Here is a 14,203-nt window from a genome sequence, read left to right on the forward strand (position 1 = left end):
ACTTCTCTGTCTTGTTCAAGGTTCCCTGAATCCTTGCATGAACCTCATTTTTGTTTACAATGCCATTGCCTTTTATCCCCTTAAATCAGGGTTTTCAAAATTGACTGAATATTACACACACTTGGGGAGATTTAAAAAATACCAACCCTTTGGCCCCAGCCCCAGAGATCCTGCTGTAGTTGGTGTGAGGTGTGTGTGGCCCCACAGGCAGCTCTTGAAGTGGGTGGCTAGGATTGGGAACCGTGACCTTAAATTGAAGTGTCACTCTCCTCCTAAGACCTCCTGCTCAAAGTGTGACCCATGGGTCAGCAGCATTAGCATGCCTGGAAGCTTGTTAGAAATGCAGATTCTCGGGGCACCTGGCTGGCTCAGTCGGTGGAGTGTGTGACTCTTGATCCCAAGCCCCATATTGGGTGTAGAGATTACTTAAAAATAAAATCTTTAAAAAAAAAAAAAGAAAAAGAAATGCAGATTCTGTTCTCCATCCCAGACCTACTGAGTCAGAATCTCTGTTTTAACAAGGTTCCAGTTGGATTTGTGCACATTAAGGTGTGAAAAGCCTGTTTGAAACCTTCATATGTTTTCCAACCTGTTGCCACAACTGCAGCCTTTCCTTCTGTAGGTCTGTGCTTTTGCTGGCCGTGGAACCTACTTTCTCATCTCAGCTTTTAGAATTTAGAATTGAGAGTTTAGAGTATATGTTCTTTGATACATTTCAAATTCACGCCACCAAGATTTCTGGAGTAGGCCCTGTGTGTAAGTAGGTGTCCTCGGGGGGGGGGGGGGGGTCATCACGTGGCTCTTCTCTTTCTGACTGCAGGGCTGTGGCCTTGCCTTGCCCTTCACTGGCCTGCTTCCCCAGTATGTGGCTTTGACTGTTTTTTCCTTTCTGACTCTCAGCAGAGAGCTATTGCACATCGGAGGCTTCTGCAAGAACATTCACTTCCCCTTGGTTCTGACTTCCCGTTAGAGCAAGACAGTTTGTGAAGACAGCCCTGCATGTGATAAAGTCTGGTGTGGGGAGACCAGAGGAGGCTGCTTGGCAGCTGAATTACCCCTGAAAGCGGGAAGCCTTTTTCCTGGAGGACAGGATATAGTTTGTTTAGGTCAGACTTTTTTTTCTTACGTGAGGTAGAAGAGCTCGAGAAGCAACTAGAAATTTGACCCAAGTTCTTTAGAGTCCTGACCTCCCATCCCCACTCTCTGGAGTGCTCTGCATGTTTGTGACTGCATCCTGACGCCACTTGCTCACCACTGAGCTTCAGTTTTTAGCTTTCTCAGTGCAAGGGCCCCCTTTGTTGCTTTGATTTTTTTTCTAGGGCTCACTGATGGCTTGACTGGGACAATGCCAGAGCAAGGGTGCGTGTGGTAATGTTGATGATCCCATTCTGTTCTGAGATCCTTGACCTCTGGCAGAATGGTACCTTTGATAGCCTTTCCCAGATGAACACAATCCTGAGATGGTTTTCATGGAAAGCCTGGTTATGTTAATCAACTGAGACTTTGCCTTAATTTTGAGGGAGTGATTATGATTGGGGCAGAAGCAGCACATCAAGCTACTTTGAGAAATACATGTTTATCACCCAGATTTCTGTTGCGCAGGGAGGTTGCCATCATTCTCTATTCTGACCCCCCACTCAGCAGGTGATCTCGCTGCCGAAATAATTTCCTGCTATTTTTCCCAAGCTCTCTGGAGAATTTTATGAGGGAGTGTTTACAACTGTCTTTTCTGTTTGGCATATTATTATAGGAAAACTTGTTATTCCTCCATGCCTAGGTCATCACTCTTTAAACTGGGGCAGTGGGTCTCAGTGCTCAGATAACACTGAAGCTGTAAAACTACTGTGAGGAAATAGTGATTTGCCAAGACATATTGAGGAGTGAGATTTGGGGGAAGACTGGGTAGCTCGTGTATTGAAAGCATGAAGGCAGCTAAGAACATGACTCTTAGGGAAGGGGAGGAGGCCTTTCTTGGCCTGCCTGCCTAAAGATAGCTCAGCTTTTTTCCTCTTATCTTGCAGACCAGTCCCTCTCCCCATTCTGGGGTGTCCAGGCAGGTGCGGATCAAAGCTTCCCAGTCTGCAGGAGATATAAATACCATCTACCAGCCCCCCGAGCCCAGAAGCAGGCACCTGTCTGTCAGTGAGTATTTCACCCCTTTTTTCCCTGTCGTCTAATTTATCTGCCCATGCTTTTTAAAAATCAAATATTTATTAATTAAAAAACCATCATTTGTAGATTACTACCCTGTGCAAAATAATCCTCTGTGCCTTTATTTGGGGGGAATGGGTAGAGAAATGACTGGAATAGTGTCCCAACCCTCAAGGAGCTTATAGTGTAACAACATGATGGCATGACCAAGTTCCTTTTGAATATGTCTGAAAAAGTGATCTCCTCAAACATCTGCTTGAAGACCTCCAACGACAGTCTACTCTCATTTTTTGTAACGTTTATTTATATTACTTTTGAGAGACAGAGCATGAGTGGGGGCGGGGCAGAGAGAGAGGGAAACACAGAATCCAAAGTGGGCTCCAGGCTGTGAGCTGCCAACAGAGAGTGCTACGCGGGGCTGAAACCCACGAACCATGAGATCATGACCTGAGCTGAAGTCAGATGCTTAACTGACTGAGCCACCCAGGCTCCCAGTCCACTCTCATTTTTGACCATCATTTTGCCAAAGAACTGGGGACTTGTGAGGTTAGGAGTCAGGTCCAAGTTTGAGTTCTGACCTTAGACCTCTTGCTTATGATTCCTGAAGAGTCCTTATGCTCTGAGGAAGAGTGAAACTCTTAGAAAATCAAACTAAGTTGTCTGGAAAGGACAGCAGACTGTTGACAGAGTATATATGATTGGCTAACTAGGAAGAAAGCTATGTAGCTGCTCCCAGGCCTCCCCAGGAAGGAAATCTAAGTCAGGTCTGTGCCTTATGCCAGATAATCCAATATTGTACTGGATCCCATTTCCCAAGTCTGAGGAGAAGGCCACATCCTGAATTGTGGCATCTGTATCAAGAGGGAAACCAGGCCTTCAAACATTTGTGGTGAGGTTACTGCTGCTGCTAAGAAGGCAAGTTCTCTTCATAAGGTAGAATTGCATCAAATTAAACTGCTCTCTGAAGATCTTGAGCTGAGCTTGGGGAGTTCTGAGCATCATTCCTGCTGCTGAGCCTGTCTGTGAGTGATAAGCAGGAAGAATGTGTTACTAAGGCACTGACTTTGCCTTACTGAGTAATTTCAGGAACCTGAGCAAACACTGGTAGTAAGTGTTGCCCAGCTGAAGGTCCACATATGAGTTCCATATTTCTCTAACATTGTAAATAACTGGTGGCTATGTTTTTAATAAGCTGGTTGAGGAGAAAGAGCCAGAACCCCAGCAAGGAGACACTGTCCAGAACATCTCTAGTCCTGGTATCCAGGTGCCCTGACTCTGCCAGGATGGCTTCTGTTCCAGAACCCTCAGAGAGACTGAGGGGCTGGAGGAGGGCAGTATTGTTCATTTGTACAGTAAGCAGTGAGGATCGACATGGGGCAGTGATTGGACCATTGGGCCTCCTGTTCCTAAGCAAGAGCCCATGATTTGTGTGTAGAGGCAGGGCCTAAATGCTAGGCATTGTTGTGAAGAGCCATGTATAGAATTTCCTTATCTGAGAATGCTGAGGAATAGGATTTTTATGAAGTAGTTCCTTTGTATCTAGAGATTGGGCAGTACAGCCTCCCAGCACGTATAGATCCTGGGTTCCTTCGTTCAGCAAGCATGATATACCAGCCGTTGGGCTGAGATGAGGGCTACAGTGGACACATGTACAATGAGGCTGCAGTGGAGGGCAGGGTGTGGTGGGAGCACAGAGCAGGCAATAACTGACTTTGCCCAGGCTTTGGAGAAGGTCTTCCACAGAAGAGGAAACACCAGAGCTGACACATGAAGATTTGTTTAGCATAGAGATATTCAAGGCACAGGAAGGGGTACCTGCCAGACATAATTGAAAAAGAAGGTGTTGGGTTCCAAGAACCCCAGATGGTGTGGAGTGTGGCTCAGAGATCATGGGGGACTTCTATAGGCAAGGATGAGGGGAGAGGGCTTTTTGACTGTTAGCCTGTGGAAATCTCACTTGTGCTTCAGACTGGCTGATGTATTTGGAGGAGAATAAAGGAAGGTGAGAAAGGATGCCTGGGCCACTTCCTAAGGAGCCTTTAATGCCCTTGGGCTTATTGGTAGGCAGTGGGAAACCACTGAAAATGTTGCTCCCTTATGCCCATCTCTGTTACAGTGTTTGTCACATTATCTCCGTATCAAATGACATTTTTATTCATTCATTTATTCACTTCAGGTTTAATTGTCAAAATATCAGCTATGTGCCAGAAACATGGGAAGGCAAAATGACCTGGCTTCTGCCCCTTATGTCTCTTGTAGATGCATAAGACAATTTGTCTTTGGGAAGACAAATACTTACTTATCATGATGAGATTAATGTATGACTTACAGGCTGTGGCTGAAAGGTGTGTGGTGCTATGAGCATGTATAACAGAGGGATGTGCCCTGACTTGGGGGGGCCAGAAAAGCCGTAGCCTATGATCTAGAGCATAAATGTGGGAATTTTGCAAAGGGAAACAGGGAAGAAAGTCTGAGGCAGGGGGAGCTATATGTGTGGAGGCCTGCTGGCTGGGGGAATATGGTGTGACTGAGAAACAGAAAGAAGCCCTGAGGCTGGAGAGCTGAGAACAATGGGGAGGAACCATCTAAGGCCAGGGAGGGAGGCAGAGCCTTATGGTCCATGGTCCTATGAATAAAGATGTTGATCTTTAATGTTGAAAGCAGTGAAAATCCACTTTCTTGTTTTTAAAGTGAATAGAAATGGGTAATGTGACATATTCCAATTTGTGTTTTGAAAAGATTGCTCTAGCTACATTGTGGAGAACAGATTGCAGGGGAGCAAGAACAGATCAAAGAGAAACCATGTTGTGCTGTTTCGAAGGGGCACATGCACCCCAATGTTTATAGCAATGCTATCGACAATAGCCAATGTATGGAAAGAGCCCAAATGTCCATTGACAGATGAATGGATAAAGAAGATGTGGTATATATATACAATGGAGTATTACTCGACAATCAAAAAGAATGAAATCTTGCCATTTGCAACTATGTGGATGGAACTTGAGGGTATCATGCTCAGTGAAATTAGAGAAAGACAAATATCATATGACTTCACTCGTATGAGGAATTTAAGAGACAAAACAGATGAACATAAGGGAAGCGAAGTAAAAATAATATAAAAACAGGGAGGGAGACAAAACATAAGAGACTCTTAAATATAGAGAACAAGCAGAGGGTTGCTGGAGGAATTGTGGGGGGGGGGTGGGCTAAATGGGTAAGAGGCATTAAGGAATCTACTGAAATCATTGTACTATATACCAACTAACTTGGATGTAAATTAGAATGAATGGATGGAAGGAGGGAGGGAGGGAAGAAAGAAGAGAAACCATGTTAGGCTAAAGCAGTTTGGTCCAGAGGAAGAAGACAGAAGCTTGGATTAGGCTGGTGACAGTATTGGAGAGAAGGCACAGGTGCATTTGAGACACTTAGAAGGTAAAAACAACAGAACACAGCATTGTGGTGGTTCTCAAAGTGTGGTCTAGGGTGGGGACTCAGTGCAGGGGGTCCCTGAGATCCCTTCAGGGGGTCTGCGGTTTGCCTTTTTACTGATTCTCTCATGAATATACATTGGAGTTTTCCAGAGGTTACATGCGTGAGTTGATGTCATTGCTCTGATGGCTAATAGAATGTGTGCTTGTGTATTAATGTGTTTTCAAAAAAAAGTTGTTTTTTAAAGTTTATTTATTTACTTATTTATTTACTTTGAGAGAGAAAGCACGAGTGGGGGAGGAGCAGAGAGAGAGGAGAGAAAGAGAGAATCCCAAACAAGCTGTATATTGTCAGCACAGAGCCCAGCTTGGGGCCTGATCTCTCACGAACTGTGAGATCATGACCTGAGCTGAAATCAAGAGCCAGATGCTCAACTACTGAGCCACCCAGGCGCCCTGTGTGTTTGCAAAATTTTTGAGCTTTAATATCTAATACAGTGAATATCAATTGATAAAACCCTCTTAATAAAAGCTATTTGATGTCCTTGGTTTTTAAAGTGTAAAAGGGTTCTAAGACCAAAGATTTCAGAACTACCGTGATACTATATTGATTTTGCAGGGGTTGAATGACCAGGAGATGAGTTACTGGTTTATGGATCTGGATGAATGGCACTGCCTTTCGCCAAAACAGAAACGGTCGATGAGAGCCTGGTTTCGCATGCTGAGAAGAGGCAGACCTGATGTTTTAGAGGTTGAATTAGAGGTGCCTTTGAGAGAGCTAAGAGGAGATAGCAAATGAACAGTTAGATATACAGGTCTCTAGAGGAGAAAAGCAGGACTAGAAAAAAAAAATTAGAAATTGTCCAGCTGAAGCCATGTGCCCAGGTGAGGGGCCCTAAGGAGAGACTGCAGAGTAAGAAGAAGCCTAGGACTGAGCCTTAGGAATCCAGACACTTCATGGCCAATTAGGGGAAGATGAACCTGCAAAGGACACAGCAAAGGAGTGACCAGAGAAACAGGAGGGGGTAGAGGGAGGCCTTACATGGTACCAGCCAGGTTGGAAAGGGCAGACCAAGGGCAACTTGTCGTTTGGTCCACAAATGTCTGAGTGCTTGCTGTGTTGGTGCAGCGTAAGGCTGTTTGGAAGTGGAAGGAAACAGGAAGAGGAAAGAGTCAGGGTTTAAGCATTGGGCAGTAGAAGAAGTGCTTGGAGTAGAAATGGGGTCAAGAAGCCTTAGCCATTCAGCCCCCAACCGGCAGGAGCAAGTGGGGTTTGCCTCTTCCCTCCACCAATATGAAGGAACCTGTATTTAGTGAGAGACAGAAACATGCATGTCATTCAGCCCCCACCGCACCATGTTCAGTGATGGGGAAGTGCAAGTCCAATTTTAGATCACGCTATTTGTTTGAAGTTTTTCCTTATATTGAATTGAAAATCTGCCTTCTCTCACATTACCCAGTGACTCTGGTACTGCTCTCTTGAGCAACACAGATGTTCAGATAACATCTTTCATCTGACAATTTTTCAACTATTTGAAACCATTTATCATGTTTACTTTTTGTTCTTTCCATTGTAATATACATACCTTGAATTTTAATTTCTTCAAGCCAATTAGTCTATTAAACTAGTTCATGCTAAAAACTAAAAACAAGCAACAAACAAACAAAAACAACTAGGTGATGAGTTAACCCAGAAGAAAGATCCCTGTGGGGAGATCTTCAGACAAGGCAGATGGAGTTTCCCTATGTGACGATGCCCTTCCTCCTATCTTGCCTGTAGAAATTTTACCCACCTTTGAAGCCAAGCTCGAGCACCATTTTTTCCCATATACATTGGGTGGTGCCCTTAAGCCATGTAGCCAAGCCCTGCCACCTTCTGACTCATGTTCCGTCTAGTGTGTCTTGTTAAGTGCCTTCGCCTCTGTTCCCGCTCCATCTTATTCCTTGTCTTGCTACTGCAATCCCACAGTTAGGCAAACCAGATTGCAACCCCTAAGGAATGGGTAGTGGGGGAGCAAAGGCAATCAGTTCTTTCAAGGAGCTTGGTGGTGAAAGAAAATCAGAGATGGGTTAGTGGTTTATAGGAGAGGTAGACTGTAAGCTAGAGATCTGAGCATGCTCACCAGGAAGGGAGGCGCAAAGTCAGGTGAAAAGAGTGCTGAGGGTGGTGCCAAAGGAACCGTGGGGAAGCCGACTCCTGTGGCTGATGAAGCGAGGAGTGCAGGTAGAGGGTGCAGAATGCTTTGGCCAGGGGAAGGAGAGAAGGAAAAGTTCAGGCAGAGGAGGAGAGAAGTGTTGAAAGGATGAGGTGACTGGAGGGAGCCATGGCAGCAGTGGGGTAGAGAGCTGTGCACAGTGCAGACCTCCTGTCCCCCCTGTCCTGGTGCAGTCGGAAGGGCGGGGCCTGGGATCACACAAGTCAGCTCCCTTCACTTCCACAGGGCTCTTCTCCTTGCCAGAAATTCTTCTGTGATGCTAGATGAGACCAGAAACTGTTTAGTAGTGGTGGCAACTTCAGAATAAAATGGGAATTTTGAAAGTTGAAACACATTAGGATGTCCTCCGGGTCTCATGGGATGAAATGTTCTGCACAGCCTGGTCCAGTGTGAGCACACTAAGAAATACTGGTTAAGATTTCCCACTGAAGAAGAAAAAAAGATTCAATTCCTCCCCCGATCTCATCTGCCCAGCAAGAGACAGCAGAGTTTAGAGAAAATAGTCGATGTCCAAAACAGCTATCTCTTTGTACTTGGAATGACCTGCACATTAACACTGACCCCAAACCCTAGAACTCCCTGCAGAGGCAACTTCCTGACTGCATCAGCTTCCTGACAGGAATCTCCTATGAGAACGGGTAGAATCTGAGAGCCAGTCTTTCAGCTTTGGGTGAGAGTTTTGCTCGGACTCTGCACTATGGGTTAAGGACCTAGCAGAGAGCTGGCATGGCCCGGGAGGAGCACAGACGGCCAGCAGCTTAAAGCCCTGGCTTTCTCCTTATGTGTAGAGCACCATCATGCAAAGCAGTGGGCCACTCTGGACACAGGCCTACTACTCTGCTTTGTTGCTTCAGCTGTTGCTGCTGGGGCCCCTTGGCACAAATGGCCTCATGAGAATAGAACAAGATTGGGCTGGAATGCCAGGGAAGGGCATCCCAGAGAGCCTGCTGTCCCTGCCATGCCTGCTTTCCAAGGCCTGAGTTGAGTGGTCTTGCTTGCATAGTGCTGTGATTTGTGCTGTCTAGCTCACTGCTGTCTCTGCTGGTAAATGTGGGCGCATCAGTGAGTCTTGCAGTCCAGTGTCCTGTCCTGTTCAGGTCCCTGTCTTACTTGGTCTCGACTGCTGTTGTAGCCCCCAATTTCTGAATTGAAGATAAAAACAAAACTGAAAATGCTCTGGAGCAGTTCTGCCAACTCCTGGTTTTTCCATTTGCTTCCTCTGATAGCCATTGGTTTGGGGAGACTTCCCTTTCCTGCCCCAAGCTGTGGGCCTGTGCACAATAGCCCCTGGCCCATTGCCCATCAGATAATAAGGCTGGCTCTCTGCAGGCAGCAATGTGTATTGGAAAAAGTGAAAGTCTCTGGCTGGAAATAAAAGCTCAGAAAACCTTTGCTATTTTCCCCCAGCCCCTCCTGGGTCTGTAGTGCTGGCCTTGTGAGCCAGTCCCATCCTACCTGGAAAACCAGGGGAGAGTTCAGTGGCAGCTGGTGAAGAAGAGAATGGATGTTGCATTCTTGGATATTCTATCCCAGGGAGGCTTCACCTAGACACTCCATGTAACAGACTGGGGCAGTTCATCCTGTCTGGGGATAGTTTAGATCCCTGTCTGGGGATTTCATCAATAAGTGGGTTTTTCTTTTTCTCTCACCAGTCCCTTAAAAGAGACATTTTTTGTTCATTCTAGGTCAGATGTGTAATACCTTTTTACCCCAGCATGTATTGCTCAGGGTTCAGGTGCACAGAGTAGAATCCACTCTAACTAGTTTCAGGAAGAATAGATTCAGTGCACATCTTGGCTTACAGGGTGGAGAGAGAGAGAAACAGACACCACAGAGCTACTCCCTTTTCTGTAATCTGGAAGCTACCAGATTCAGAAGCACAGTGCCCCTCTGCTCTGCTTCACACCACATACATAGAGGATGCCTGCGTCTGTGTCTTGACATCGGAAAAACTGGAGACCAGGTGTGGGGCCTCTGGTAACACTGCAGCAGGAAAACCGCGGCTCCCATGACTGTGTCCAGGAGCGGTAGGAATAGCAGGAAGCCATCTCAATCTCACACAAGTGCATCTGATTGGCTGGACCCCAGGGGGTCTTAGATGTAATAGCTTTTAGCTGATTAACTTCGAAAGTGCAGGAAGGCATACCTGAAGCGTGGAATGGATCTTGAGTCTAACCCATTTTATCGGCCACATACAGTGAAGGAAACGAATGGAATTCTGCTGAGCTCCTACCTTGTACCAGCCTCTGCAGCAGACATTTGGTCCGACCTGGTCCTGTGTCTGCTCCTCTCAAGGGCACATCCTGGCCCCTGTTGTAAAAGATCTTGTTTCTGTGCTCTAGGCTCCCAGAACCCCGGACGAAGCTCACCTCCCCCTGGCTATGTGCCTGAGCGGCAGCAGCGCATTGCCCGGCAGGGGTCCTATACCAGCATCAACAGCGAGGGGGAGTTCATCCCAGAGACCAGTGAGCAGTGTGTGAGTATGGGGTCCGGGATATGCCTTGGAGTGTGTCAGACCAAGGCTATAAAGGGGCTTCTCAGTGGTCGCTAAGAGCGACTAAGAGCACTCTGAGCTCTTAGAAATCACCTTCGGTTCCTTGCCATTTGGCTCTCTCACAATATGGCAGCTTCTTCAAGGCCAGAAGGAGAATCTCTTGCTCCAGTTTGTGGATCATAAAATGTAACATGAAGATGGAGTCATCAAATGTAACATAATCACAGGAATGAACATGCCACCCTCTTTGCCATAGTCTGTTGACTAGAAGCAAGTTACAAGTTCTCCCCTTATTTAAGGGAAGGGGTTTATACAAGGCTGTGACTCATCGTGGGGGTCACTCTAGGGTACGTCCTCCAGAACAGCTTACCCATTTCAATGGCTAACTTTTTAACTAGTGGCTCGCTTGATGAAAATGACATTTTAGCTTAGTGAATTCAGCGAGAGCGAGATCTCTGGCTTCGTTCTGAAGTCTTGTCACAGAGCTTTGCTTTGATTGCGTAAGAGAAGGATCTGCACTTATAAATGTTTAGCAGTTGGTCTGGGAAAGGGGGATTTCTTAAGAGTAAAGTGTCCAGTAGAAGGACCAGCACCATCACATGAGGGATTTTACAAAAAAAAACTGATCCTTGTAACTTTTCTTTCCCCTAAAACTGATTCTTACAACTTTTCTTTCCCCATGATAGCTAATCTCTGAAAGCGTTATCCAAACTATACAGGCTGTGAGAAGCCCTTTACACTGCTTCTTCTCTCTTCTGTTAACTCTTGCTTTCCAGATAAAATTATGTTTATGGAGTGCTTTTAGATAAGGATTCCCTTCTTAGGTATTTTACTGACTATTCTTTCTGTTTTCTTTAACCAGAGCACTTCTGGACATTGGCTGTGTTAGAGGTGACTTGGGTGTAAAACCTCAGATTACAAATGAGTTTATTGCCTTTGGTCTTGATCCCTCCCCGTGGCCCTATATTCTGGTCCTTTTACTTCTTTGTTTTACCTGGCTAGCCCTAGAAGGTGTGGGAGTATTAGACTCCTAGAGAGGACAGACTTTTAGAAAGAGGCCAAAGAAGGAATGCATAGGTCCTTCCCTGGTGCCCCGGCCTCTTTAGCTAAAGTGAATTGTTCCTGGTAACGGACCATTCAAGATAAATCCACTTAACGGAGACCAAAACATGTATGTAGTGAAAGAATATTCAATTGGGCCTTTCTGGAAAAGTGAAACTAAGATAAGTTTATTTTGTTGTTTCTTTAATCAGATTAAGGAGATAGTTGAATCTATTTGCTAATTTTTAGAATGAACAAAAGCATGATTCAGGTAAAATTTTTTGGCTTAATTTTTATATCAAAAATTTTGCTAACACAATGTAACTTCCTTGACTTCCTCTTTGATTTCTTCAGCATTGTCATAAAGATTGTCCTTTTGGGGGGCTCCAGGGCATCTCAGTAGGTTAAACGTCCAACTTTGGCTCAGGTCATGATCTCACGGTTTGTGAGTTGGAGCCCTGCATTGAGCTCTTTGCTGTCAGTACAGAGCCCACCTCAGATCCTCTGTGTCCCTCTCTCTGTGCCCCTCCCCTCCTTGCTCTCTCTCTCAAAAATAAATAAACATTTTTTTTTAATGTTTATTTTTGAGAAAGAGAGAGACAGAGTGAGTGAGGCAGGGGCAGAGAGTGAAGGAGACACAGAATCCGAAGCAGGCTGCAGGCTCTGAGGTGTCAGCACAGAGCCCAACGCGGGACTCGAACCCACGAACCGTGAGATCGTGACCTGAGCTGAAGCTGGACACTCAACCAACTGAGCCACCCAGGCGCCCCTCAAAAATAAGTAAACATTAAAAAAAATTATCCTTTTTTACAGAAGACTTCGCAGGATTCAGTGAATTTTCCAAAGGCCCCTTTTGAACCTTTGGTATTCCTGCTTCATCATACCTGCCATGTTATTGTACTTGCACATTCTTCTTCTGTTAACTGGTCTCTCTTTGAAATTATGGGCAAGATGGACCCTAGCATTAAATAGGAAGAGATAATTTGAGTTGGAAACTAATTTTATGAAAGTTGTTAGTGAATTTTCATAAGTCTCATTTCTGCTTCTCTATGTAATTTTTAACTTTGTCTCTCAGATAATGAATACACTGATAGGGAATACCCCCTTAGGCTAAATGAAGGGAGTTTAGTTGGAGAAAAAACTAATCTGAAGGCTTTTTATTACTGCATTCGACCAAGGGCCAGAGAAACACTTTAACTTACATAGTAGGTACTTATTGCTTGTATATGAGAACCAGGAACTAGGAAATTTTTCATCTGTATCAGCTGTACAATAACTAGTTTCATGACTTTAAACAATTCTCCTAACCTTCTAGACCTGCAGTGATTTGTCTGTGAAATGAGGACAATACTTGTCTTTATAAATTTTAAATTATGGAGTGTAAACAGAAGCATTACAGTCCCACCCAGATGCACTGGAAGCCTCTGCAGGGTAGTACCAGCTCCATCGCCAGGCTCCCAATGTTCACGAGCCAACAAAATGCCAACAGGAGAAGTAGCATCTCTGCTTTGCTCTCCTGGCAGAGCTCCTTGGGATGCTGGCCAGGCACTTTTCTCACTCCTGGAAACTTGCCTTTCAAACTATGGGGGAGAATGGTACCTTCCTAATTATTCTTCCCACTGCACAGGCAGAGAAAGGGCACTTTCATATTTTGACAAAAAGCACCATTTGCTGGACTTGGCTGGGCCGTAAAGCCCTGAGTCACCTGGCTGGGATTGGGTTTGATTGTATGACTTGCCTTGCAGATGTTGGATCCTCTGAGCAGTGCTGAAAATTCCTTGTCAGGAAGCTGCCAATCCTTGGACAGGTCAGCCGACAGGTACGGGACTGTGGCTGCTCTGGGGGTTAGTGCGTAGGCATTTTTGGGACTGGTGGGCTGAGGAAATAGAGTTAGCTAGTATGTCTCTGATCTAGACACTGGTCTGCAGACCCATGGTTAAAGCATCATGCTTCTGGGAAAGAAATCTCTTTCTGGGATTCCTAGCCATCTCCTTAATTTTTCAAATACCGTGAAGAATGTTATGTTTGTATAGTTTGATGAATGTAATAGAAGCTCATGATAGCAATTCACATGTATTAAATGCTTGCTCTGTTATTCTGAGTGCTTGACATGTTCTGAGGTTCTGTATAATATACACGCTGCTCTTGTGCTCTTGGCCTCATTGCTGTGATCTGGCCTGACAAGCAGTGAAGTTCAATGTTTTGGGGACAAAATTGAATTGTTACCTGTGGGTTTACCTTATTTTTTTTCCTCCAAGTGTTTCTGGCGGAATAAGACACTGGGCTATAAAAAACAGAAAACAAAATATCCAGACTGCCTAGCTTACCATTCTGCTTGGTGTGGAATTTTGTTCACACACTTGGAGAGGGAACAAGTGCTATCTTTCACATACCAAATGGTTCTGCGGAGCTGATTCACCCATCGGCAGGGGTATGTTTAGAGTTGGCTTTAGCACTTATCCAGCCAGCCTCTCACCTTGACCTTGTTATTTCCAATAGCACATTTGATCATGTCTGGCTGGGCTTAGGGCTGTGGGCAGAGGCTTTGGAGCAGGTTTGAGATTTTTTTTTTTTTTTTCCCCTGTAACTGATTAATTGTTCATATGGGTACTGACCTTGTGACTATGGCCAGATCTGTATTATGTCTTTCCTAACAGATCTGAAAACTGATGAGCAGTGTCATAGAATTCAGTCATAGTTACTTGCTAGTATCCAGCTCATAGCCTTGTCAGGGGCTTGCTCTTCATCCAGAGTAGCAAGAAGGCCCAGGCAAAAGTGCCAGGAGTTACTTCCACAAACTGTAGGCTCTGCCAGGACAGAGACCAACTCTGGCTTTGGGTTATCTCCTAAGCTTTGTGGCTGAGCAGGGGTGG

At 45.3% G+C, this 14,203-nt stretch overlaps 1 protein-coding gene across 3 annotated transcripts in view; it reads left to right on the plus strand.

The window, feature by feature from the left end:
- MAP3K3 (mitogen-activated protein kinase kinase kinase 3) overlaps window positions 1-14,203 on the plus strand; it is a 60,685-nt gene that overhangs the window by 37,776 nt on the left and 8,706 nt on the right. For all 3 annotated transcript variants that reach the window (XM_045044981.1, XM_023244333.2, XM_023244334.2), the window contains 3 exons: window positions 2,022-2,142; window positions 10,138-10,271; window positions 13,076-13,149. In XM_045044981.1, coding sequence (XP_044900916.1) covers window positions 2,022-2,142; window positions 10,138-10,271; window positions 13,076-13,149 — 329 coding nt within the window. The remainder of the gene's footprint in view (window positions 1-2,021; window positions 2,143-10,137; window positions 10,272-13,075; window positions 13,150-14,203) is intronic.

Source organism: Felis catus, chromosome E1, assembly GCF_018350175.1.
Source record: "Felis catus isolate Fca126 chromosome E1, F.catus_Fca126_mat1.0, whole genome shotgun sequence".
Lineage (NCBI taxonomy): Eukaryota > Metazoa > Chordata > Mammalia > Carnivora > Felidae > Felis > Felis catus.